The sequence below is a fragment of the Anomalospiza imberbis genome, chromosome 8 (genome assembly GCF_031753505.1).
Source record: "Anomalospiza imberbis isolate Cuckoo-Finch-1a 21T00152 chromosome 8, ASM3175350v1, whole genome shotgun sequence".
Classification (NCBI taxonomy): domain Eukaryota; kingdom Metazoa; phylum Chordata; class Aves; order Passeriformes; family Viduidae; genus Anomalospiza; species Anomalospiza imberbis.
The window spans coordinates 16476049-16502686 of NC_089688.1; the positions used below are offsets into that span (position 1 = coordinate 16476049).

A 26638-nucleotide genomic window follows, 5' to 3' on the forward strand; every position below is an offset into this window, starting at 1 on the left:
TTGAATCTGAAAGGGTGTCCTGTCCGAAAGGCTCTGGTAATTGCCTTTTTATTGTGGCAGCCTCCAGACCAGACGCGGGAGCTGGAGAAACCAGGAAGGCTACAAAACAGCAGGAAAAGTTGCTCTGATTAATATTACGTTAAATTAAAACTGATTTTCTGCTCTTTCTCCTCCGTTTTTTTCCATGCACTTCCCCAGCCCCCTCCCCACATCTTCCCCTCCTCCAGCAGGTTCCACGCATGCTGCCCCCTCCCCGCCCCTGTCCCTGCTTGGCTAGGACTGCCTAGTCATTTCCAATTCCTTCTTGTATTGATCTTCCTGTAGAAATCAGTTTTGTAATTAGCTGCAAATTAGGCCTTCTACTGGGGGTGAGCCTGCCCCCTGATTTATCACCAGAGTAATTCGCTGTGATCGGAGAGAAATTAAAATGAACTCAATTAGGCTTTGGATTTGCTTTATGGGCCCTGCTCAGAGTTTCAGGGGGAAAAATGACTGTGCTGGTGCTTAATAGTCTAATGAAAGTAAATAAAGGTTATTCATTGTAATAAACCCAGGGACTCTGGGATGAAGGGAGTCCACAGCCAGCCTCTCCTTCTCTTCCTTTGTTGGTTTATGGCTTGGGGCGGTTTAAAAAGACTTTTGATTTTCATTTTATTAAGACAAACAGCTTTTGGGATAAAAGGCTGGGAGAGCGGGGGAGTAAAGAAAAGGTGGGCAGAGCTGCAGAAGTGTGGAAAACTATGTTGGAGCTAGGAGTTAAGTCTCAGCTTTGGGCTATGAAGGAAAATAATCCATTAAAACCCAACCCTGTGGCTCGCTGGTCACCAGTGTGATCTCAGGGTGCAGGAGTTTCTATGCAGCGCCGTCTGCCAGTGGACATGGATGGAGGGGTAGGCATGTTCATGGCAAGGTACAGACAGGTGTGTGTGCAGAGGGAAAAGTGGTCATGGCGACATAGGGAGAGCACAGTGTGCATGTATATGGCAAGTTTACCAGAGGAGGTGAAGCTTGTGTATAAGCACAGTGATACAACTAGACAGGGCTGTAAAAGGTATGTGCAATAACGGGTCGGTGTCAGTATAAGGGATGGAGAGGGATTTTGGTGAGGGAATCTCCCTGACATCATCCTCTCAGTGCCTGTGGGTTCCCATTACCAGGCCAGGCCCTCACCTGCTCAGATTTGATGTGCTCTGATGTTTGAAAGACGTCAGGGTAAGAAGGACGCTCAAAAACTCGATCTAAAGCTTCCAGCTGCTGCTGGGTGAAAGTGTCGCCACGAAGGTGCTTCCGCAAACTGTCCACGCTGCTCTGGGAATCTCCATTGGGAACTGAGCCCTCGGATACATCTGCAGGGCACAGACAGAGAAAACAGGGAGTTAGCACCACCCTGGCTTGGACAGGTAACAGATGCAGGACAAGGACAGAGCAGGAAAGAGGGATGCTCTGTGCCTCCACCCAGGTAGCTGTGCCACTCCTGAGGGAAGAAGAGGCTGCAGGGGTCCAAGAGGAGCCCCTTCCTCTCTGATGGAGTGGCCAGGCTGCTCCAGTGGGTTCTGTGGGATTCTTCTGCCCAGGATGAGTGAGGCTGTGGAGAATGGCGCTTAGCTCAGAGATGAGTTTCGGTTCCGCTGATTTTCAGTGTTAAAAATTGCCAAATCTCCACTGCTGAGCATAAAATGGGAGCAAAGCACAGCGATTAGCATCGCTAGAAGACCACTGGAGAGGCAGTTCACAGAGAAACAAGAGTGCTGAGGATGGGCTGTACTGGAGAGGACTGAGGGAGCCTGCACTGGGAAAAAAGGCTCTCTTACAGTTTGGAGGGGAGCCAGTCTCTGTTGTAGCTCCCCAGTCCTTTGAGCAGCTATCACTCTTATAATTTCATCTGATCATATCCTAGATGAGCCTTTCATCCCCCTTAGATAAGAGGGAAATCTGGTTTCTGACTCCATGTTTCACCAGAGACAAATCTCTCCCTATGGGGCAGCTGTCCCATCCAACATATGTTGGTTTCTGTTCCATTCACCTATGTATAGCTTGTGATTTATTGTGACCCATATCTCTGTTATAAAACTCCCTCCAAAATGAGATGAATCTTTGTCTTTGCCAGTCTCCCTTCTTATCCAAAATGAATTATTGTATTACAAAACCTAGGTGGGAATTACAACATTCCCACCTGTTCAGTGGGATTCAGCCTTCCTGGTATTACTAAGAATATAGTTCTTACTAAGAATATAGCTGCCTTCTGGTAGAAGCTTCTCTAGAAGTGCATCTCTGTCCCTACAACATCCCTCTAACACAGTCCATTCTCACAGCAGCGCCTCCTGCCATGCTCCAGGGTGTCTCTCTTTCTGTTGTGCCATTCCACGTCTCTTACAGCCCACTCATTCCCTCTGCTGTGAGTCCATTATAAATGCCCTGCCCCATCCAATGTGATTTTTTTTTTCCTGTGATAAACCATCTGATCACCTATCTGGGTTTGGGTTTCATTTGGTTTCTTTTTCTCTGTTATCCCCCAACTCAAATGAGGTGCATTTTTCTCTGTTATAACCCCTTTTTATCTCAAGTGAGTCTCCTGCTATTAGCATCTGTCATATCCAAGGTGAGTCTGTCTGTTATAACCTCCTGTCCCAGCTGAAGTGAATCTTCCTCTGTCATAATCCCTCATCTCATCTGAGGCAAATCTTCTCATTATAATCTTCTTCAACTGTGCTGAGTATCTTTCTGCTGTCACATCTCAGCCTAACTTTGGTGTGCCTGATAATAATCCCCTCCTTCATCCATGCTGATATACCTCCATATTCTCCATGCTGAATCCTTACCTACTGTGCTTCATCAGACACAAGTCTGGCTGCCTTATCACCCTGACTAACTTAAGATCAGGTTCTCCCTCTTGTGCTGTATTTATCTTTCTGGTTTTTCACTAATATGCCTCATACTTAAGCCTTTCTTGATGGCCTCCAGTCTGTGAATCTCAGAAACCTGCTGTCTGTCAAGAAATTGGTCGAGGGTTCTGTATAGACCTTTTCCTTCCTCCATGCAATCATGAGGTGCTCATGGACACATGATGCTCCCAGGAGCTTGGAGTGACATCCACTGTGCAGCATCCAGAACAATGCCACTCTGCTGCTTCCTCTTTTAGCTCATGGATAGTGCCAAGATGGTATTTTCCTGGCACAGTTAATGTCCAACTGGTGGCCCAGAGTTATGACTGAGCCTGCTGCCTTCTGGCTATGAGATATATCCGTTTATAGGTGATTATACGATATGATATAATCAATAGTACATTATATACAGTAGCATAGTACAGTACCACTCACAAGACCATAGAAAATATTACATATTGATTTGTCCCTGCCAGCCGCCTTCCCTCAAGCAGCCTCTTCTCTCTTTCTTTTCCACCCCAAGCCAGAGCAAGGCTGTTTACTGGCACTGATCCCTGGAGTTCTCTCTCCAGGCTTGTTTGCCCAAGAGAAAGTTATCAATTTCCTGAAATCTGGAGTTCTTGACAGATTTGACTAAGAAAACAAAGCAAGGATCAGGCTTGGTGGACTGCAAACTGTGTAGGTCAGTACAGTTTTTATGTTTTAGATGGTCTGGGCAGTTTTTGCAAGCACTGAATTTCAGGAGGACTAGAACTCTGGTCTTCCCCACAGAAAGCTAGCTCAGAACTCCTGGGTCCAGACTCAGGAAAAAAAAAATGTTTCTGTATCAGCCTCAACCTGTCTGCAGTGTGTGCAACTGTTTGTCTTTGAGGATTTTTCCATGTGTCAGTCAGTGTGTGTGATTGTACACACCATGATGCTAATACACATGGGTATTTTTGCAGTAGATAATTATTCTGTTATTCTTTAGATTCTGCATAACAGTACATACCTGACCAGGCATTTGTCTGTAGCTGCTGGTTTTGGCCATACCTGATTTTCAAGGATGGCAGCTTTAAACTCCGCATCATGTTTGGTGTTAGTGGACTGATGTACAGTAAAACTTTCACTGATTGTCATTAAACTAGATTTTACCCTTAGTGAATTGCCCTGAGTGGTTACATAGATTTGTGCACACGTGCACAGATATTTGCAATTCTGTCTGCCTTCAGAGCCCTGTGCACATGTGTCTCCTGCGTGTGCACAGGCCATGCCTTTGTGTTAAGAAGCTGAAATCACAGCTTTCCTGAGTTGCTGTAAGAGTCTCTTTTCCTTCATTTATTCAGAGGCCCTTCAGATCTTGACAAATCTGTCACTCTAAATTTGCGGGAGATTATGGTGCTCTCTGCCTAGCACAGAGAGAGGTGATATATGATATCTGCTGCCCCTATTGATTGCCTGATCTGGTGGCAGAGGGCTGGCGAAATGAACTTGAAATGAACATCATGCCTCAACTCATTGTGCGTATAATACACTACTTAATCCCACATTTTTGAGCCGCTATGGAATTCAATTGATCAATCATGTCCCTCTGATAGTACTGTTTTAGGGGTTATTGCTGCTCCGCTCACTGACCTTTCTATTTATTTATTTATTTATGTCAGAGTGTGTGCGTGTGCATGTGCACACATAAACGTGTATGTGTATTTGGGAAACCATGGACGAGCTGATGAGAGAGGATCTCTACAGTCTGTGGGAAATGAAAGATAAGGATGAAGGAAAGAGAAGAGTAAAGAATGGGGTTAAATAAGAAGTAAGAATGATCAAAGCAAGAAAATTGATAGAGAGGGATGCAAAAGTTGTAAGGAGAAAGACGATGCTTTAGTTTAGGTGGAAATTCCTGGAGGGGAGAGGGAGGAAGGAGGGGGATGGGCCACTCTGCCCTAGCCTATGCTTTAAAATCTGCAAAAGCAAAGAAACTTTTGACAGAGGCCTGTAGGGTACCTCGAGGCAGATCTTGTCTAAACAGCTTGCAGTAGTATTTGGCTTAATAATGGTAGCATACATGAATCTCAAACTTCACAGAGCAATTATATGAATTGTGCATATATATTTTATTTATGAAGCAGAGAAAGTTCCACAGAGGTGATCCTGAAAGACAGATCTGTATATCTGGTGTTGCTAAAGTTGAGACATTCACAGCCACTGATCATTTTATTTTCTTCAAAACTAAATGATTGCAAGTCCCCTGTGTTTGTCTTCTGGTGTCAAAACCTACAGAGGATGTGTTTTCATTTTTTTCCCTGAAACTGCAAGGGGAAGACACTTATATCTGGTTTTAGATCAAAGCTGCAATTCTCATCTAAGCATATGACTTTGTAAGCTGGACTATCAGGAGAAGCTTCAAATAGTGTAATACACAAAGTATGGGAGCTGACAGCCATGTGGGTATGAACAAAGGTGACAGAAAAAAAAAGAGAGGACTTTGGAGAAGAGACGGCGTTCATCAGGGGGCTGTGGGTGCTAGTGAGAAAGGGCTTACAGGGAAAACTTGAATTGGGAAAGAGTAGCAGATCCCAGGAGGAATGGCACCGTGGTGGGCAACAGTCACTTCAGCTGATGAAGAACAGTGCTAGGAGAAAAAGCTTAAGGAGCAGGTATTTTCCAAGAAAGCAGATATTGGAAGGGGTCCTGTTCAAAGGGGTAAAGGAAGACTTCAGCTGCAGGATGAGTGTGAGGATGCCACCTGGGTAACTGTGGTAACTGTACCCAATAGGAAGCAGCATCAACACCTTTCCCAGCTCCCTTTTAGTGACAAAGGAAACCTGTCTTTAAATCATAAGAATCTTAACAAACAGCTTGAGAGGCAAACCATGGCCTCAATCACTGTGTCCATCACAAAGGCACACATTGCTGTCAGTGTGATCAGGCCTTGCACATGTGACAGGAAATATCTCTCCTCTGAGGGACAGGGAGTACACACAGTGAATGTTCAGAGCAAACTCTCAACACAAGACACGGAAATGCTCCATGGGTGTCACAGAAGTATCTGACAGATAACAAGGAAATGCTGTGCCAAAGAACAACAGAACAACCTTAACTACATCTGACACAGGGAATATGCCCATTAAATAATTCCAAAACAAAGAGACATTCTCAGGTCTGGAAGCCACAAAGACACCAAAATGTACAAGTAGCACAAAGTAGCATTATTACAAATTCATTACTTCCCTGGCTACAAGTGACAGACAGAACTCTTGTTCAGAGTGGGACAGGACCATCTCAACAAATAACTCAGAATTATTGCTGACATAGGGACATGTTTGTGGCACAGAAACATTTAGGAAGGTCATGAGAAGCTGTGTAGCTACCACACAAACATGGACATACTGCTCTCTTTTAGGGAAGGGGCTGTTACCATCCCTATGATGTGTCTGCCTGTAGTGTCGTGGGACCCTGATCTCAGCTGGGCCCTGGCAGCTCTACCAATAAAAATCACAGTCATAATAAAAGCGAATGTGACTGGCATGAGAACTGCCAGCCAGGTGACACAGCAGAACCCATCTAATTGTCAAAGGCTCCGAGGGAAGCACAATTGTCTGATGCAGTGGTGCTGAGCTGGCTGCTGCAATGCTGTCCCTCTGCACCAGCAAGGCGACCCTGTCCTCTCTTGCAGCCTGCCTGCAGCATCTCTGCTGGAGTACTCAACTCAGAGCAGCCCTCTCCCACTCCCTGAGCATTTGTGGATACATGTGCTGCCCCTACCCAAATCACACTTTTGTGTTAAGACTGCTCTTTCCCTTTTTCCGGTTTCTCTTCTCTTTTTTCCCCCTCTGATGTGTTCCTGTGTCCCCATGCAGCCTGAGCCTGTCAGGCAGCTTTCCTGTCCATCCCGGGGGGCTTTTCCCCACACTGCCAGTTGTTGCAGTTTCAAACTCAATTGTTCTCCTCGGTGCTGAGGCAAATGGAGTCATTAATTACCTTCTATCGGCTGGGCCGAGTTCAGAACGCGATCGATAGCCAGTGCTTGTCATTCACGGCAGCCAGCCCTGCGCAGACCCTCGTGCTGCATTCAGTGCAACACGAAGGACCCCAGCACTAGCAGACCTGGCCTTCAAACCCTGGTTTCAAGCTCATGCTGGGAATAGCAGACCTCCTGCATCTGTGTCTGAGCTGACCCCCACCCAAGAGAGAGACCGAGGACAAGGACCTTGTCCTGAGGTAGTGGGTCACACATTTTCAGATGGCCAGGATTGTCTGGTACTGATTTCCTGATCCACACAAGCTGATCCTGTCTAGCTGTCACAACGTTTCTAGGGACACTGTTTGCATCCTCAGTAATTATTCAACTAATACTGTACTCCCTCCAGTAGGGATAAGCACAAGGACTGGCAGTCCTAATCTGGTGATCTTTTTGCCTATGTAACTTTCTCGTCCTACTAGTTAGAGGTTTGGAAAAGGAAGGCTGTAAATTTTGGGTTACATTTCCTTCCAGGAGAATTTCTGTGGTCTTTTAGACAGTGTGAAAGAAGATGTCATCTCCAGATGGGTCAGTTCTGTGTTTTAGCATGTAGTAGTGTTGCAAGAATTCTGAGTGCTTTGATTGTGGTAACTGATGGGGAGAAAGATGAACCTCAGATTCAGATGGGAAGGATGCTAAGGGAGTGCAGAATAGAGATGATGGAGCATGGAAGGGGCTGGCGAGGTTCAGGAATGCATAGAGAAGGAAAGTTACCAGGGATCTACGCTGCGATGGTAAAAGAAGATGCAGTACATGTTCAGGTTATGTACAGTACCGCAGAAATAGGGATAGTGGGACATAAATACTGGAGGATTATCACCGCAGGGAAGACCAGCAGCCTTTGTGAACTCCACAGTTGTTCAGATTCCTGTGTCCATTTGCCTCAAGGGAATCCACAAACCTGAGTTTCAGTATGCTAATTGATAGTACTGTCTCTGTAGTTTAAGTGTGTCAGCAACACATAGACTGTGTGTGTTTCTTTCTTACATGCTCAGGCTTAAAGCAGAATGGCTCAGAAACAATGGATTTCATGTTTTGAAATGAGGGTATAGCTCACATGAGGAATTGGTGAGTAAGGAAGGCTGCTCATGCAGGGAAGTGAGTGTGCCTGACGGAGAAGAGTGAGATGTGTGCTGGTGCCTGACAGCAGTGCTTTGAACACAGGGGTTGTGTATGACTGAGTACCCTAGATGGAGCAGGGACGGGCGGTGAAGCTGGAATACAGGGCTTACATGAGCAAAAATGGCAGTGCTCAATGAGAATGTAAATGTAATGAATTATGTGTGCAAATGTGAAATGAAGTGTGCACTCAGATCTGTCTTGGATTATCATGGGAGCATGCAAAATGCATTTAAGGAAGTGAGTGTGTATATGCATATGAAAATCATATGTATTTACTACTGTATCTAAGTTTATGATTGCAAATTTGGAGAAGAGCATCTGGGAAACTAAGTCTGTGTTGGATAGTAAAAATCAGCACATCCGGCCTTACTGAAAATGCCAGTAAAAGTTTTCCCAGGTGTTAGTATGCAGGCAGCTGTCTCAGATGTGTGTACAACATGTACTACAGCATGTGTGGGTGTGCAGGTAAGGGTTTTGGCCTAGGCAGTAGTTTCCTAGGTCCAGTATCTCTTACTAGTGCTATTAGGTTTGTCTGTTAGACAAATAGAATTGCAGCTGCCTCTAGGATCCAGTACACTGGCTTTGTTTACATTGACAGAGTAGCAGTTGGCAGTCTCACCCAGTGAGACAGATCCTCTGGTCAGTGTAAAGCTGTAAGTCTCTTGCATTCAGTCGTTATACTGATTTATACATCCTAAAAGTTATCAGAAGTGTTATCCTGATTTATGCTGTTGTGGTGTCCACAACGTTGCCTTTAGTGCAGTGTCCTCGGGTACAGCTGCTGCTGCAGGGCAGCAGGGCTCCAGAAGCTATACTTTCCCTCTGCCAGAGAAGGTGATGCTCTAAGCATCATTGGCATGACTTAACTCTCTTCTCTCATCTTCCTAAGCATGTTTGTTGGGGAGCTACTTCTTGGCAGGATCCCCCTTGGTGAGCATATAAAAAAGGGTGGCTTTTGTTAGCTCCAAAGGACAGAAGCAACACAAAAAATTACATTGCATGCAGCCCTAACTATGCTTGTTTAGAGAAACTGCTTGCATTTATGAAGTCTTTGGTGCGGAAAGCAGGGTTGCAAATGACTGCATCAGAGCGACAGTAAAGGCCATTAATTTCCTGTTATGTTTTCCTGTGTTGGGGGCTTTATTAATTTAATTTTACACTGTCGAACAACAGCGAGCGCTGACACCGCCACACTTGGAGGGTTTTTTTTTTTCCTCAAGCAGTGCTTTGCCTGACATGGAAATCAGCACTGCTATCAGAACTGCTAGACACAAAGCAGGGAGCCCAGAGCTAGACTGTCACCATTCAGTTTCACCTCCCAGTTTGTGGGAATCCTTGAAATTCTAGTGGAGAGCACTGAGAGGATACCAGCATATAGACTCAGCAGATCTGGGTCAGACAATGGACACCTTAATGCACAGTCTAGAAAATACAAATTCCTCTTTAGACTGCTGGGTTCCATTGGCTTGGTCCCCCACTAATATGACTCTTAATACCTCCTTTCCTTCTGTTTCCCTTGCTCTACACTTTCCCTTCCTTTCATTCTACCTATTTTCCCCTCATGTACACTTTTACCTTAACCTCATCAGTCAAAGTAGTCTGTACCTGCCCCTAAGCCAGATACTTGTGAATCATGTTATTGGAAGCTCTTCTGAGTCAGCACTAAACCACGATTCAAGCAGAGTGTTTTTAGAGCTGCCATTTTTGACATGCCGTAAAACAAAGGCTCCAATCACTCAGAGTCATTAAAATTCCCATGGCATTTTTTGCAAGAGTGCAGACATTAACCTGGCTGTCCTGAACAAAATCCAGCCTGAGTGATTACCCACAGCATATCTTAATTCTCCTGTGGTTTCATTTGGACATGGCACAGCAAAATTTCACAGTTGATGCTCTGTATTGTTCAACATCTGCCATGGTCCACCTGAGAGTCAGCCACATTTCAGTAGAAAATGAGATCTTAAGAATGGGAAGGTTAATAAACAACATATGATACAAGATGAATAATTATGAAATGCCATGCAATAAAAGAGCTATAGGCTTGCAATAGGAAGCGATTTGCTTGAAATATCACCATGCAAAATAATTTTTTTGAATGTTCATTCCTATAATAACTGTAAACCATTAGTAGAATAATTTGTCACCTTTCTGCATGAGGTCACATGAAGGCCATTATAGGTTCATGAAGGAGCCTATACTGATGTGACCTCTATAAAATGTATATTGCAGATATGTTGCCAACTGTAAGAGGTGTCTCCAAACAAGAGAGGGCCCAGCCATGGGCAGCAATCAGTTTCACAAACAAGTGAGGTGTCTGCAGAGAAGACCCACGAGTATATTTGAGGATTAGCTAGTGAAGTATTGTTTTTTGTTTGCTGGGATTTAATAAAGTTGTCCCAAACTCTAGAACAGTTCTGATCTTCTTGGAAAGTCAGCCCTTCTGTTCAAGGCCTACCTCTTCTCAGACTAGATGCCAAAAGCAAAAGCAAAAGAACACCAGGTAGTTTGGGAAACCAGGCATGGAAGTATACCTGTCCATTATAACAGTCTTTTCTAGATATTTAAGAGCGGAGTAGAAGGCACTCAAGGTTTGATGGACATGTCATAACAATAATCACCTCATTAAGGTTTAATCAGATGTCTACAAATCTGTTCCAATGCAGATCCCCTAGCTTAAAAACAGAATAGCTCCTCTGACCAAGAAAAAAGGCAGGGCCAAAGAGAGAAAGAAACCCTGACCTGATGCACATCCAAAAGGAAACCGTGATACCCATGACCTGGCTCCTGTTCTGGCACTGTACTCATATGTGTTTTCCTGTAGCTGCTGACCTCTGTGGGAAGAGGCCTTTGTACCTTGAACCTGTTGGGATGTAGGCAGTAGGATGCTTAGATGAATGAAGGAAAAGTGAAAGGAAAATGTGGATCTAGGCTTTATTTTTAGCCCCCTTAACAAAACTCTGACATTTTAAAGGGCCTTAAGATGGGCATTAATTGCATTCGACACCTATTTAAAGCGTCCTTTATTTTATCTGATTGATTCTTGGAAAAATCACCTTCAAAGAGCTATGGATGGAGACAGACAGAAGACAGGACATATCTGGTGTGTGTCAATAGATATATACAAATATGTATCTGTAACTGCTTCTTTCCAGCCAGCTACTACTAACAGACTTGTCCTTCATATGCAATATCCTAGAGATTAGCATAGCCTCTGCAGGCCAGCACAAAATGCTGTTTTATCAGGTCTTGCTTGGCAACTACAGAGATACCTGGAGTCCTGAAAGCATCATAAAATGTTCACAAACTGTATTTCTTTAATGCAAGGTCTGGTCTAAACACACTGTTTTTTCTTTCTTTCTCCCCTCCAATCAAATTTACTCCTTGCCCCTCATCTATCCAGTCAAGATTCTCAAGGGCTAATTGCTTGGTGAGATCTTGTTGTTCCCCCGTGACCCAGTGAAACAAGGCTAGAGGATCTGATACTATCACTTAAGGAAGTAAAGAGTTTCTGCTTTCCTTCCAAACAGCAGGAGCAGCAGCTCCCATTTTTGGAAGGAGGGGTTTCTGTGGCCCTGACTGAGAACAAGGTGCTTAGTGTTTTCCTTTAGCACAAGAAGACACTCCTCTATAGGAATGATTTACATCTATGAACAGCACGCAATGCTTAATGTTACACTGATGTAGACTTGGGAGTGCAGAGATAGCCAAATTAGGAGCTAATTGGTGCACTGGGGATTGACTGTTGGGCCCCCTTGGCTGCTCGATGTGATCATGAAGAGAAAGAAAGAAAGAAAGAAAGGGAGAGAGCAGGAGCCATCCTCCAGCCAATGCCTCTCTAAAGGTTGGGATTCCTGAGGCCGCTTCTGTCTAGTGCTGTCAAGGTCAGCAGGTTCAGGTTCACTGAACGGTCAGGATGGTTTGAATTACTGGCAGTGCCTGCCGATTCCTCCGCTGATCGTGATCCGTCTTCCAGCACCAGCTGCGGGATGATGCTCCCCAGCCATGTGCTGTGCACGGTGTGGGGCACAGGGAATGTCAGAGAGGCAGATGCTCTTGTTAAAAGGATAAGTTTGTAGGAAGATTTAAGGACCCAAGGCAATGCTGAAGAAAGGCACATGCTCCAACCACTGAGCATGTGGAGGCTAGGTTTCTAGAAGCAGCCATTCTGATCCATTTTTCTTTTACCTGCATAACTGTGCATTAGTATGTGCAAGTCTTTATTTAGACAACACTGCTTGGACATTTTCTCCCCAAACATACGTAGCTGTGTGACCAGGTTAAAAGGCAGGATAGTCAGCATGTTCCTACAAGGAAGTCTGCAGAAAGTGCCAGAAGATGCTCAGAGAGCTGACTGCCAGTGTGCCCCACAGCAGGTAGTCTTAGAACCACTGAAGAGACCTCCCCAGAGCAGACGGGGAGAAGCCATGTCTGCATAGGTATGAATTTGCATAGCCAAGCTGCCAGTGTCACAGATGTGTGCCTGGGGTGGCACCAGTGTGTGGCTGAGTGCCTACACGTGCTTGTGTGTGTGTCTCTATATTGTACATGTGCTGTCCAAGCAGCCACAGCAGCAGTGATAGCAGAAGTAAGTATGTGAGAAAGACTGTGGCAGGAAAGAGCAACAAGAGGGATTTAGAAGACAACAGGGCTGTGTAGAAGTAATGTCTAGTGTTTGTCTTAGATGAGAATATCTCCACAGGCATCCTTTACCTGCTTTCAGTGGAGTTGCACTACAGAGAAATCTGGCCCTCTCAATCTGTAAACTGAAGTGCTTACTCTTGCTTCTTATTCTGGACTCTGTTGTGTGCCTCTGAGTCAGTCAGCTCCTGGTGCAGTCGCTCCTGTGCAGCAGCTATGGATACACAGCTTTTGTACTCACACCTCTGTGTCTGCTTGCCACACACATTTCTACACCTGTTGAAAACTCCGTGTAGGACTGAGAATGCAAGGGACTGCCCATACCTGGTGCCCATACACTGTGCCTCTTGCACAGCACACTCAGTGCTCACCAAGACATGGAAGAGATCAGGGTTAATGACATGTGACCTGGTCCACAGAAGGGAAGCCCCCATCTCTTCTAAGCTTAGCACAGGTCTTCTAACGAGCTCTGTGTGTAGCCTGCTCTAGGTAGTATGTTGTGCCTACTGTCACCTCTCTTCAACTCCTCTCCCAGTTCCCTCTTCCACTGCAGAGCAAGGGGCTATGGCAAGAAGGGTCAGAAACAGTGCCCAGTATCATGCTGGTTTACATTAATGAGATACACACAGTGTAATCCGGCAATGGAATCAGCTCTACAAAAGGAGGTAATAGCAGGCTGCCATGAGCAGAGCAGCTCAGGTAATTGGTTTATCTATCTAGAAGCAGTAGTAGCAATCTCTGCACAGACAGAGTAGCAGTAAAGTCTCTTCCTTAAGGCTATTTCCTTTGTCTTTTCAATTGCTTGCACATCCATGTGAGATAGAGAGAGAGAGAGAGAGAAAGAGCTAGAGAGAGAGAGAGGGAGAAATGTTAATTTGTGAATTAATGGCTTTTCTCTGCGGAATTGTAAATTCAAATGTCACCTCACAGGGTGACACTACGCTGGGCTGCTGAGGAAGCAATGATAAGATCCCCCCCATCCCCATGCCGACATATACCCATGCCCCTCCCCTCCCTGAAAGATAGCTACGAAGTGGAACATGCTACTTTTAATTTGCAGTAACACCACAGCAGAGGGATGCAAGAATGACTGCTTTCCAACCCTCCCTTCCACAACAAGCTGGGCCACATCTTTCCCTCTCTACCTCTACCTCCTTCCACCCCCTCTTCAACCCCTCCCATTTTAAACTGTGTCCAAGACAACACATTATCTCAACTCCCCCCACCCTGAACTAATCAAAGGATGAGCTAAGGGAAGGCTCTTTAGAATGGATGCCTCTGCAACCCTCTCCTCTCCTGCAATAATCAGGTGAATTAATGACCCTGAAGTTAAAGTGAGCGCTGATACTCAGGCGTTGTGCAGTGTAGGGGAGAAAGCCTTCATTGTTTTCGAGCAGGAGGCGGGCAGCAGCAAGGGAGATTCATGGATGGAGATTGAATATGCAATTTTCTTTCACCTTGCCAAGAGCTGCCCCTGGGCTGTGCCTGGCCTAAATTTTTTTTTTTTCCTCTTGCCATCTCTGCCTTATCCGGCCCTCCCACCTCCCTTCCATTCTTTCCAGAAAATTACCTTCAAAATTGATTTCCACTTTTACAAACAAATATAATGGGAACATGAGGGGGGAAAAAATCTTGGGCTTTGATGAATTAGGGCTGTCAGGTGCTTCCAAGTCTCCTTTGTTTTTGTTTTACTGCCTGTTAGGTTCTTTGTTTTTCCAGCAACTGGGAATAATGCCCCTGCCCACACAGTCCCCATGGCCCATGGCTACCTTCACAGGATATGGCCAACACCTGATGTCATCGCTGTGTTATCCCTGCTCTCCATCACTGTGAGCAAATAGCCACTGCTAAAAGGCTGCCCTGGCCCTTCTCTCCAGGACACAACTGATCCCATGAAGACACTATATGTCCCAAACTGCTGGTGATCTGGGTCCTACAGCCCAGGTACAGGTCTGTTGATTTTCCTCTGATTTTCTTCACCCTCCTCCTCCTGTTTTCCCTTGCCTTATTCAGCTGATGGACAGATTCCAGCTCTCCCTGTTCTGACAGATCAGCCTGGGTCATTGGCATGTCACCGTGATCCATGTTTTGTCTCAGTGCCATGTCACCTTGATTCCCCAGTACTATTGCCCTTATGTTTCATTGCCATGTCACTTGACCCCAAACCAGTGTCATCTCTCACTGATCATGGCGTCCTCATCCACTCTTATACCAACAATCCTCTGAAATACCATTTGCCCGCACATTGCCAGCTATTTCTGATTCCTTTTGCAGTTGATTCTGTCATCCACTGTGCATTAACCTGGGGCCCTCATGGATTCAGACACCATGCTGCCTCTGACTCCCATACTCTTTACATCCATAAAAACATATGTCACCTCCATGATTGCAGGCAGACCCAATGTAAAACTCATCTAAAGTGAACAAGAAGATCCAGAGATGCAGACATCTAGCAAAACTGGGGAGCAGCTTTTGCACAGGTAGAATCATGGAGGAGGCAGAGACATTGGGAGGAGTTGTAGCTGGCTGACTCCTGTTGGCATAGTAGCTGCAACAACCACTCCCAAGAATGAGTCAAAAAGTGGAAAGAGATCTAACCACAAACTAAATACCCATAATAAACAGTCAGAAAAGCACACACTCATGGTACTCACACAAATAAATGTAAAGAAAAGCTCTATGCATAATAGCACCCACAAAACATAGCAAATTAATGCTAAAGACACAAGAATGCAAAATGAGACACAAAGAGGTACTAATGTAGGTGCATGTCAATTAAATGTAATTTCTGAATAAACAAATAACTTACAAAAGTATATGTACACTAACTAAATGAAAACCTGTAACTCAAAGTAATTTCCTTAAATTAACATGTACAGAATCAAATAATGTAAACAAATACAAAATATTTACATAAATAAACAGCCTTTATACAGGCAAGAACAACCAATATGTGTATATATAAATATATATATATAACATACGCACAAATATATAACCTCAATGCAAATACACATCTGTACAAACTATATACAGAAGTGCACAGCACTAGCAGGCTACATATTCATATCCAGCAACCACAAAGATACATTTATACTCCAAGTATGTAACAGCACATACACTCAGAATATACATACAAATATACAACATTCACATATATTCTCAAAATGTGAATACAAATACCTCGCATTCATAAAAATACATAGCACTAATACTGAGCCATACATGCCGAGACATCCATATGATCCACAGTATCCATCCTCCTACTAGGCAATATTATACACAGCTTAACATACGCATTTTCTAGGTCTCCACAGGCATGCACAAAAATACGGGTCCAACCTGCCACTCACCCCAGTACATAAGCACAGATAAGTAGAGACCAGTGATCCTAACACAGAAATGCAGAAAACAAATAGGCATGCAGGATTTGTTCCTAGAGACACAAATACACAATCAGAGATGCACACATATACAAGTGAAGCCAGACCAGCTTTTCTTCAGAGAATACCAGTCCCTGCCAAACTAAGCAGCACTATAAGCTTTGGAAGCAGGGCATTCTGTCCAAACTGCTTTCTGTGATGTAAGCTGTTAACTCTCCCTTACCTGACTTCCTCCCGAGCAATGCGTACTCTCCAAACTCCCAGCGTGTGTACAGACACGCCACACAAATACACATATCCTGTTTCTCCTGCTTACAGACTGACCTCCAGTTTCCTGGTGCAGCAGCCCACATTTCTGTCAGTGCTGTGCTGCTTATTCATTGTCTTCTGCTTCATCCAGTTTCCCCCTCCTCTGTTTTCCTATATATACTCTCCTTTTTCTGACATCCTCCTGCAGTTTATTTATAAAGGTGCAGGATGAGTAGCAGGTGCTTTTCTTATGTCTTTCTAGGGGTCTCGCTAGCCAAACACCTTCAGGAGGGAGAAGTGGGTGATTACTTAGAATAAACTCCCTCTTCAATTTATATTTTCATCTAGAATGGCAGGGAGTGTTACCTAGACTTGTGTGTATAAACACAGTGAGCCTGGTCCCCTGTGACTGCTCCTGTTTGCAGAGATACACCATTGCTGCAAGCTGCCTGCCACTGGAAACTCAGCCTTGCTGCATAAAACAACAGTCCCATGGAAAGTAAGAGAAAGACACTGTGAGAGTGTGAAAGACTCCAGAATCTGCTCAGCCCATCTGCACATCCATAAATTGCTGTGTGTACACCCCACAACTCTGTGTGATGGTTGGAACATGGGGTTAGCACCTGAGGCAATATAACTGCATGTGTCTCCAGTGTCATTAAGACTATTGCTGACCTGCAATAAAGCAGTCATATAGAATAACACAAGTCAGCTGTGGTGACAAAAAATCACACTGTGAAACAATACAGGTTCACCCCAGACAGTAGTGCTGTTCTGTCACTTGCAGGGGTCCAAACACACCCTGTTGTCTTCAACAATTATTAGGGTTTGAGGAGAACAGAAATATACCTAATATGCCCAGACAGAACATACATCAGGCCATGACACAGTCAAGTGGAATGACTCACTCATATTCGTAGCAAACATATGCAGGCAGCATAGAAAAATGAATGAATACATTTCCCCAAAGGACAATTCTGGGCTAAACCTCTGCTCTGGTACAACTCCAGCATAAGAAAAGCATCACCATACTGCAGATGACAGCATAAGCACACTGTATGTTCTGAAACGACCCCAGTATGCTGTGGAGCACTAATATCACACTTCATGGAAACACACCATTCTGAATATGGTGCTGCAGTGACATAGCTGTATTGGCTTCACTGTCATGGCCAGTCTGTTTCCAACCAACACGTTATATCAGCTGCAGTAACAACTATGAATTGCAGTGACAGCACAGTAGAAACTGCACCAGTGAACCAACAATTACCATGTTGAAACAATGTTACTGCATGCCGTGATGCAAACATACCACAAGAAACAATTCACAGCTGCTCCTGTGAAAAGTGTAATGGCCTTGAGTGTAATGGGGCAGCAGAGCAAGTAGTGATACAGTTAATCTCATCATTAGCGTCACAAACCCACAACCTATAGTGATAGTTACAACAACAGGATAGCCACAACTAAACTGCCTGCAAACACATACTGTGTGCCACTGACAATGACACAGTCATCTGAAATGTCATAGCTACGTCTCTCAAACTGTATTATCCCTGCCACTCTGAACAACACAAATGGTATCATACTTGCAGTGGCATACTCAGCTGCTGTATATCTGCTCAAAAACACATTACACATCGCTCTGCTCTGTGTTACTTTGCACTTGAAGAAAATTTTGAACTCAACTCTTTAAAACAGTCTATGTCCTGGGGAAGTATTTTAAAAAATAACTTACAGTACTGGGACTGTCACAGATATCCCTGCTTCACACTCCACCAGAAAGAGACATTTTTAATTTCCCAATACAAAAATGAGATCACAGCAAGGTAGGAAAAGTCCCAAGCTAAACAGTGTCAAGACCCTGCTCTGCACTCAGAGTCCTCCATTTGGAGTAAGAAAGAGAAAACCACCTACATGTAACAAATGCACTGATTTTCAGTAGAGGGTGTTGTGGCAATAACAGTCAGAAAATTATATGAGCATCACCAAAGAGGAGGGCAGACCTATCCTATAGCTCCAGGATTAACAGCAAAGATGCTCCTACAGATAGTGGGCAGCACCCTGTTCAGCATAGCCCAATTCCATTTGAGGAGTATGGTGAACCATCTGCACTGATACACTTAAGACTTCTTGGAAAACACCACCAGATCTGTAGAAATCTTGGTGACTCTTCATTGTCCCCCTGCACTGACACATTGATTACTAGGCATCAGTGTAACTCACTCTAATCATCAAAATGACAATTGAAGAATGAGAAGGAGAGACTTCTGGCTTCTCAGGTTTGCTCCTCCATCTCTGCTGGGGATTCCTTTACTGCAAACAGCCTGAGTATTATTGCCATTTACAGTAGCAATCACTCTGTCCCCTCCTCTCCCACAAACCTAGTGCTGATATTAGCACTGATCACACTAACAAGCCTTTGGGTTTTATTACTACTGATACTAATAATACTGGACACATTACGTCTGCTCCCACCAATAACAGGCTGCAGATATGATCCCTGCTAATGTCGATAATACTGGGGGATATTATCTCTGCCATTGTCAGCACTGCAGATATTATTGCCAGTAATGCTGTCAAATACTACAGATACTGTCAAGGACCAAGATTAATAATGCTGAGAATGTTACAGCACCAACCTCACTGGAAGTTGAATCCCAAATGAGAATTTAGGTTTAGACCGGAAGACTGCAGCCTATTATGGAAAGAAAGGGCCATGTCTCATAAGAATGGTTTTGTAAAAATTGCTGAAGTTTCACCCAGCTGAAGATGCTGTGGTATGCTGGCAGCAGCTTGATATACTCTTTTCATGTTATCTAATTATTTATCTATATCCATCCATCTATCTATCTATCTATCTATCTGTCTTTCGCTTTCTCTGCATTTCTCCTTTTCTTCTTGTACAGTGCTCAAGACTACAATATGAGTGATACTAAGATTTTGTTAGTGCCTCTGTATCACCCCAGTTCTCATTCTTTTAGCTGTCAATTAAGGGGTTATGAAAAAGCAGAAATAGTTGCATATTTTTCCCCTTTGTCCTTCTGGATATTATATTACTGCTTCTTAGTCTGGCAATGACCCTGCTGAACATGGTTGGCCTGCCATCACAGAGCACTACAACACTCAAACCATAAAGAGCCAGGAATTCATGTTTTCTGATGCAACTTGATAGTCTAAGACCCTCACTGGTCTTGAGAAAGTCATTACATGCTGCCGGGTGACCTCAGCCTTTGGAAGATGGTGGGTTTAAGGTCAGAGGGAAGTTACAGCTCCACTGGCAATGCCCACAGAACACAAGAAATGGCACACAATGTGCTACACAAACATTGGTGAACTTTTTTAGCCAAATTATTTTCAAAATCGCAGGAGACCAACTCTATCTATCAGAGAAATTTTGCAATCACTGGTTATAAACTGAAACAAAAGTGTAATTTGGTCTTAACAAGGCAAATCCTGACCATCCGTTCTTGGCATTCACCTGAGGAAGATATATTGAGTTTTGAGGAAAGACTCATGGCCAGACAGTTCCTTGTTGTGACCAGTAGACACTCAGAGCTGCTTCCCAGCTAGTTCTCTCTCAATGTCATACATAGCCCAGGCCACCCTTGCACTTGCAACCCAGTGTATTTGGTAGGTTGGGATTTCCATTCTTCCCTCTAACTCCCTGTGAGGGACACACCTGGCCGTCAGCGTCCATCTCTGAGCCCACCTCATGCATCTGTCTGGCTCCTTCTGTCCACCTCGGGAGTTCTGCTACATCATCTTGACACATAATTATCTCTCCTCTTCTTAATCATCTGTGCTACTGTCTAATGTAGACACCAGCTGCAGCAAGGAGGACCTGGGGGAGGGGGTGTGCTCACATAGAAGCTTCTCTTTCTTTCTCCCTCCCTGTTCCCCCCAGCCATCACAGAAGTTGCTAACAAGGTTTTCAGAACTGGCGATTCAGGAACAGCTTGGTACTTCCCCTTTCTGCTGAACTGCATTCCTCACAGAGGAATCCTTGCAGCAGGGCTGGTCCAACAGAGCGGAAAGAAAGAGCAGTGCTGCTTCTTCTGCCTCCTTTGGGGAAGAACCACTCCCTAAATGCTTGGAAAGTAGATGTGCAAAGCTCACAAGGGCTTTTCAGTGTGTGAATAAAACCTAAAGTTAAGAAAGAAACTGCAAAAAAGTGTTCAGAAGCTCTGGGAAATACTGAGAAAGTCTATGCATCCAGCATGAATATGAAAGAAATATTCACATTATATCTCTTTACAAACTTTTCCTACTTCCCATCTCAACTAGAAACAATCAAATGTTCAGAGCTACAGAGGAGACTGCCCAGGAATGAGTGCAGGTCAGTGGCTTTGCAAAACTTCCCCTTAGACCCTTCTAACCTTGGGAGTCAGGCCCGCAAACTGATATATTTTTCAGCATTTCTGAAAGCCAGTGTGAGCCCAGATAACTCAACTCTTGGTTAGAGATGTTCAGCAGCTAGCTGGGAGTGCCATGTGAGCTTTCTCTGGGTCAGAAGCACAACATGTCCCTGCAGCAGATATCTGAGATGGCAGGATTAAGGCTTTTATCTAAGGCAGTTGCAATCATAACTGCCACCTACAATTCTGAGAGCTGAAGACAAGCAACATCTGCAGGATTGTCTGGTTGGTACCTTTTTGATTCCTAGTGGGATATGTGGGCACTTGGCCAACAACAAGGAGCTGCATAGTGTCACTTGCCTAAATCAAATCTGGAATGAATTAAGGACAGCAGACACGAAGAAGAGTTCTTACTGTCAATATATCATTGTGAAGTGTCACAGTCTTAGATGGCTGCTCTGTTGTTTCTGTGTTTAATTGTACTGTTCCAAAGAAAGCTCAGGTTCTGAGGCTGGAAATGACTGTGTAGCTGCATCTAAAGTGGGATGATCTTTCCAGGTATAGCCTGAATAGTAGCTAAAGCCAGATTGAAGAGCTTCATTTCTAATGAGATGTGGAGGCACCATGTTGAGAGATGGTGACCACCACATTGGACTGTATGAAAACAGGGATTCACAAAACCCCCAAATATTTGCCAGAAGATCTGCACAACCATTAGAGAAATGTGTCATTCAGTTTGAAATGTCACTGTTTCCTGTATATGTAATGATGGCAAATGCTGGAAAGGTTTGCAATACTTGTCTCTTATTCCTGACAATTTTTGACTTTGAGGCATTGACTTCCATTGCTACACTTTTTTCTTAGCTGGGCCCTACTGCCATCTAGCTGGGAAATGGATCTTCCTCGGGGGGCCCAATCCAATTTCCAATGACATCAGCAAAAATCTTCCCACTTGCTTTAACAGAAGCTGGAATGGGTCCTTGCATCTAGTATTACTTTGTATAAGGGAGAAAGAGAACATGATGACTGCCTTTTATTCTTAGGATTACTGTGTTTATTTGGATCAAAAACTTATAGATGTGAACCTCACCAGAACCAATACTGAGAAAATTACTAGCAAAACCTCAAAATGCAGCATCCATCTCAGGAGAGCTTTCTCTTCCCAGCACATATCACAGAGAACTCTCATGTTCTCTTGCACTGCACAGCATTTGGGATTACAGCACACACAGCACACTGAGCCACCTGTCCTAAGAGGTCTTTCCATGCAACAAGCAACACAACATACTGAAGTCAGAGCTGAACCAAACAAATTGGTCAGTCAGTATTCTTTAAAAAGTTCACTCCTCACCCTCAATTTTAGAACAAATCAAATTTTAAAAGTCAGATATAAGGAAAAGTGTTTGAAAGCCACCATAAGAGAACCAAGACCTTACCCACCCCTCCTGACTCAATCTATTTAGACCTGAGGCTCCACCTTTTGATTCATTTCAGGATCTTTGCCCTGAACACTTCACAGCAAGTAGGGAGCAAAAGAAGATAGCTTAATACTATTTCATTACAGCCTTAGTGAAAGGTTTAGAAACAACCTTAGGATCACAGTACTCAGAAGACCTCCTTTCTGCTTTCAGACTGTTGCAAGCATGACAGTTCTGCTGTGGTAGATGCTACTCATTGAAAACTGGGCCCTTGTGATCACCAGCTAATGTAGCTCGTGGCACATCACAGGGCAGGAACTTGTTTGCAAGGGGAATGAAAGACAACTCCCACATTGCTGGTGCTTCTCCAAGATGGCATTTAGTTTGAAATCAAGTGAGTCAGGGAAACCATGTTTACCCACAGTTCAAAGTCCGGGCACCTGCTGGCACCTGGGGAGTTCAGTTCCAGCCGTTTCCAGCAGTGAATGAACTTGGGATCAGCTCCAGCAATGGAGACGGCTCTCTGCCTGCTGAGCAGATGTCTGGAGACGCAGCCTGTCATGAAAGGCCTCAGAAGAAGAGCATTCCAAGCCAGCAGGGCAGTGGCGGGGAACTGGTCTCTGTTGCTAAAACTGATCTAGCCCCTGGAGCAGCTGCAAACCTTGGCCTGAAATTGGAGCCTGTACATGGGGACAAAGAATATAAAAGGGAGGATGAGCTTCTCCCCTCTCCCTACCTTCATCACGTTTCCTCTTCTCGCCATTCGACCGAGGAATCCCCAGGATCCCGTTAATGGAGTAAGAGCCCACTGGATCATTGGAGGCACTGGAGACAGGAGGGGATGCTGTGCTGGGCACTGGACAAAAGGAAAAGGGGAAAAGGGCCATCAGGAGAGCAGCACAGCATGCAGGGATCCTCAGCTGAAAGCTATGCATGCTACCAATCTAATAGGAAAGCCTGGGCACTAAACAGATTCCCAGTCCCTCATGCTGAAGGACTTACTCTACTGTATCCCAGCAAAGCTGCATCCCAGCTTTGCTTGTCCACTTCTATACTGTAGCTTCACAGCCTTCCAAAACAGGGCCATTGATAACAAGTAAGGGTATTCCATCAAGAAGCTAAACGTTGCTACATTCCAGTTCAGAGCAGGCTTTGAAGGTAATTGAGTGAAATGCTGCATAGGCCACATTCTCTAGTGACTTCATAGTCCATCCATATTTTACCAGATCATTTCCTCTCAGCATTTTTTCACCAGGAGTGCATATGCTCTGTCCTAGGCAGACTAGCCTCTTACATGCCCACCTGAAACACTTACTGAAAAATTACCTTATTAGCATAGGTTAGAAGCACTTCAGTGCTAGCCTATTAAATTCAGTTCTCTACTGGAATGACTGGGTGATACATGCTACCAACCAGATTAATGAGAATCTAGTGCCTTCCTTTTGTAGTGACCAATATCAATAGGCAAAATGCTCTGGCCACTTGGCTGTCCAAGATTGCTCGTGAATTTCCAATATATCAAATGGGACAAGTAATCCAAATTAGAAGTGACCCTTTCATGATAATCAGGCCTTTAGAAAATAGAACAGGTAGACCTATGCATCCAGCAGGTATACCTATTGTGTCCCAGTGTGTCCCAGCAATGGAAAGAATATCACAGTTCTCTTACAGGCCACTATTCATCATTCAGCTCATAAAGCACTGACCTGAAGCAATCAATACATCCAACAGAAGCCTTTCAGGATGGAGCAGAACCTTTCAACACTCTCCAATGTAGACCCACTTCCTTAGAACATCCCAGAGCAATGAGAGACTCCACTAGAAGCACTCACAATCACTATCGCAGCTCAGCCATTGCATTCCCTAGATATTGCACTACTGTTCCAAGAAGGAATCTGCCAGCTCCATCTGTTGTGATCAGTGATTGCCAGTCCAGTGAGCAAGTTCATATTAAAAGGGCATCCAGAAATGCTCTTCCATATTGGCCCATTGTAATCCTGAATACAGTTTTTGTACAGGACATCTACCAGCTCTGTCCCATGCAGATGAGCATTTTCCCGTAGATCCTTGTGTAGCAGCAGATTCTCAATAACCAACAGAATCTAAGAAAGTCTTAGGCCACAAATAAGCCACCGTATTTCACAATATCCCAGAATACTGCATGTTTTTCCTGCTCTAGTTTGTCACTAGATAAAGCTCTGCTAGCACGAGCAGACATATCCACCCCACAGCCCGCAGATTAAAAAGCATCTCATCACAGATCTAACACAGTACCTTTAAACAGACTAGGAGGCATTTGGTCACTGTACTACAGCCTCCATCTTCTGTTCACCTCAACAAACCAGCAAAACATCTCCCGCAGCAAAAAAAAAAAAAAATCACTTTCTCAGTGAAATGCACCCATGGGATACCTGACTGCAGAGTTAGAACAATGAAGAACTTATCTGTGAGGCAGCTGGAATATCTTACCCATGTTTGTGTACTACTACCATTAAGAAATGGACCACTTCCATCAAAGGCAGAGAAGAAAAATTGGTAGGGGGGAAAAGAGAGTCAGAGTAAAGACAAGGGAAAAGGTGAAGACTGATGCTCAGACAGGACAGCAGTAAATACTTCTCTATAAGGAGATGAAGGAGAGAGCATGAACGTGAAATTGACATTAAGGCAGAATCACATGGGCAAACCCCTACTTTGGGCTAATTTCTTTGTGATTCACTTCTCTGCAATGCAACAGGGGAGACAAAGAATAGAAAACTCTGCTTTTCATGGAGGCTTCTTTCCCTCCACCCTTCCTCCCTTTTGCTCTGCTTAGCATCTGCTTGTCAGACTTTGTTCCCTCAACTAAGCTTCATCCCCATTTCCACTTGACCTGTCACCACCCCTCATGCCAGTCTACTTACCAATAGTATGTCCTGGTGCAGTCACACCTGTCCCACTCCCATCTGGTGTTGGGTGAAAAGGTTGCTGAACTTTGGTTCTGATGATCCTGAAAAAGAGTGAAACACATTCAGAACTCAAATGCATCTTCTCTGTGCCTTTGCAGACCCACAGTCCCAGATATCAAAACCTGAAGGATCGATCTGCGCTCTTGGTGCTGCAGAGTGGCTTCATTTGCCTTGTGGTCCTGATTCTACTGCTTTAATAGACCAGCTCTCAGAGAATCATCCTATTTCTGCTCTGTCATCTTTATCCCAAACTTGGGTGTTCACTGCATAAGGGTGGTGTTCAGTGAGCAAGCTAGGATCTTCTGTGTGCTAACAACAGCTACATTGTCATTTATGGTCTGATCTGTGAGCATAATCTCAGTGCAGTCTTCACAGCTAATAGAGACATTGCTGAATTTACAAATGGTGTAGCTTTAATTTTATTGTCTACCTGAAAAATACTCTTTTGACTGACTAAATGCTTTGTACTGTGGAAGGCTTGCCCAAAACCCTTGCCCTTCATAAATGAGGTGAAAGCAGAAGGCATCTGTAGGGACTAGTGATGGGATATAGATCACCAGGGAAAAAAGGTCCATCAAACAGGGAAAAAATTGTTTGTCAGGTGGTGAATGAACACAGCATGGGAACTCAAAAAGACATCACAAAGCTTATAATGTAGCTCAGAATGGCAATAAACTGAACTGTAATTGTCAGTTTCTTGTTATGTGAAATCTTTCACTTCTAGATCACTGGTTTAAATCCAGCTGAGGTTAGTGGTGAAAGAAAATCACTAGTACCTAGTACCTGACAGGCAAGGTCCCTGACTACTGGCAGATATTGGGTATCTGTGAGTTGGGAACAGTGGTTCCACCAAGGAAGTCAGGAAATAAGCCATGACCTGTGAAGGCCATGGAAACCAACTTCCTTTCTGAGATTAGAACAAGCCTCTCCTCTCTTCAGCCACTCCAGTTGGGATGTAGGCTGCAGATTCTCTTCAGCCTGAGCTTCTGGAACTCTTGGCCCTGCATTATATTAGCTTTATTTTCTACCCAAAAATCTCTCCAGAAAGTGAAAGCAAATGGAAGATTCTTCCTGCCCACTTGAGATCTTCCCTTAAAAATTTGTTCTAAAGAATAAGTTGGCAAAAACTTCAAAGAGCAAATGTGTGGCTAGTGCGTGCTATAGCATGAATAGAGATAGGCAGAGACATTGTGAGGGCAATTTTTAAAAACCACTACTTCTGAGAGTGAAGCCTTCTTAGGAAAAGAAATAGAACATCTTGCCTCAGAATGTTAGAAAACTCTGCTACAAGTTTGATGAAGCCTGACCAGTAGCTGGAGTGCCTGGGACATAGCTGGAGACAGAGAATGTCAGGGTTCTAGCTGAGGATGGAGATCCTGATCCTCACTCCATATAGATCAGTGGTACCAGATGCCCTAATCTATAGTTGCTGAGAACCTATACAAAAAGTTTCTGAAGGCCTCAGGGCCAGATTCTGAGGTTATATGATTTGTACTAGGAGAAGAGCTAATCTGAAAAGTGTGCTACAGCAAATAATATAACTTTTTTTCTTCTTTTCTGTTTTTTTTCTTTTTTCCCCTCTTGTCTCACATTCCCCCCTAAAACCCCCTGAAGTGCCACTCTGGTTGTGTGAGTTTATTGATTTC

General features: G+C 44.2%; 1 protein-coding gene and 1 long non-coding RNA gene across 14 annotated transcripts in view; one reads left to right on the top strand and one right to left on the bottom strand.

The window, feature by feature from the left end:
• The window catches only part of LOC137478006 (uncharacterized), a 181433-nt gene that overhangs the window by 131766 nt on the left and 23029 nt on the right, over window positions 1-26638 (top strand). Inside the window, exon 3 of one of the 2 annotated variants that reach the window (XR_011001343.1) lies at window positions 14362-17913. The exons of the other annotated variant lie outside the window; for it this stretch is intronic. This is a non-coding gene — a long non-coding RNA (uncharacterized lncRNA). Of the gene's footprint in view, window positions 1-14361; window positions 17914-26638 lie in introns of those variants that run through there. 2 annotated transcript variants of the gene reach the window in all.
• Window positions 1-26638, bottom strand: part of PAX2 (paired box 2) — a 99745-nt gene that overhangs the window by 28350 nt on the left and 44757 nt on the right. For 10 of the 12 annotated variants that reach the window (XM_068197481.1, XM_068197479.1, XM_068197480.1 and 7 more), the window contains 3 exons: window positions 24948-25033; window positions 22784-22903; window positions 1171-1346 (listed from right to left, as the gene is read on the bottom strand). In XM_068197481.1, coding sequence (XP_068053582.1) covers window positions 1171-1346; window positions 22784-22903; window positions 24948-25033 — 382 coding nt within the window. The remainder of the gene's footprint in view (window positions 1-1170; window positions 1347-22783; window positions 22904-24947; window positions 25034-26638) is intronic. The other 2 variants (XM_068197484.1, XM_068197488.1) reach the window with 1 other exon arrangement.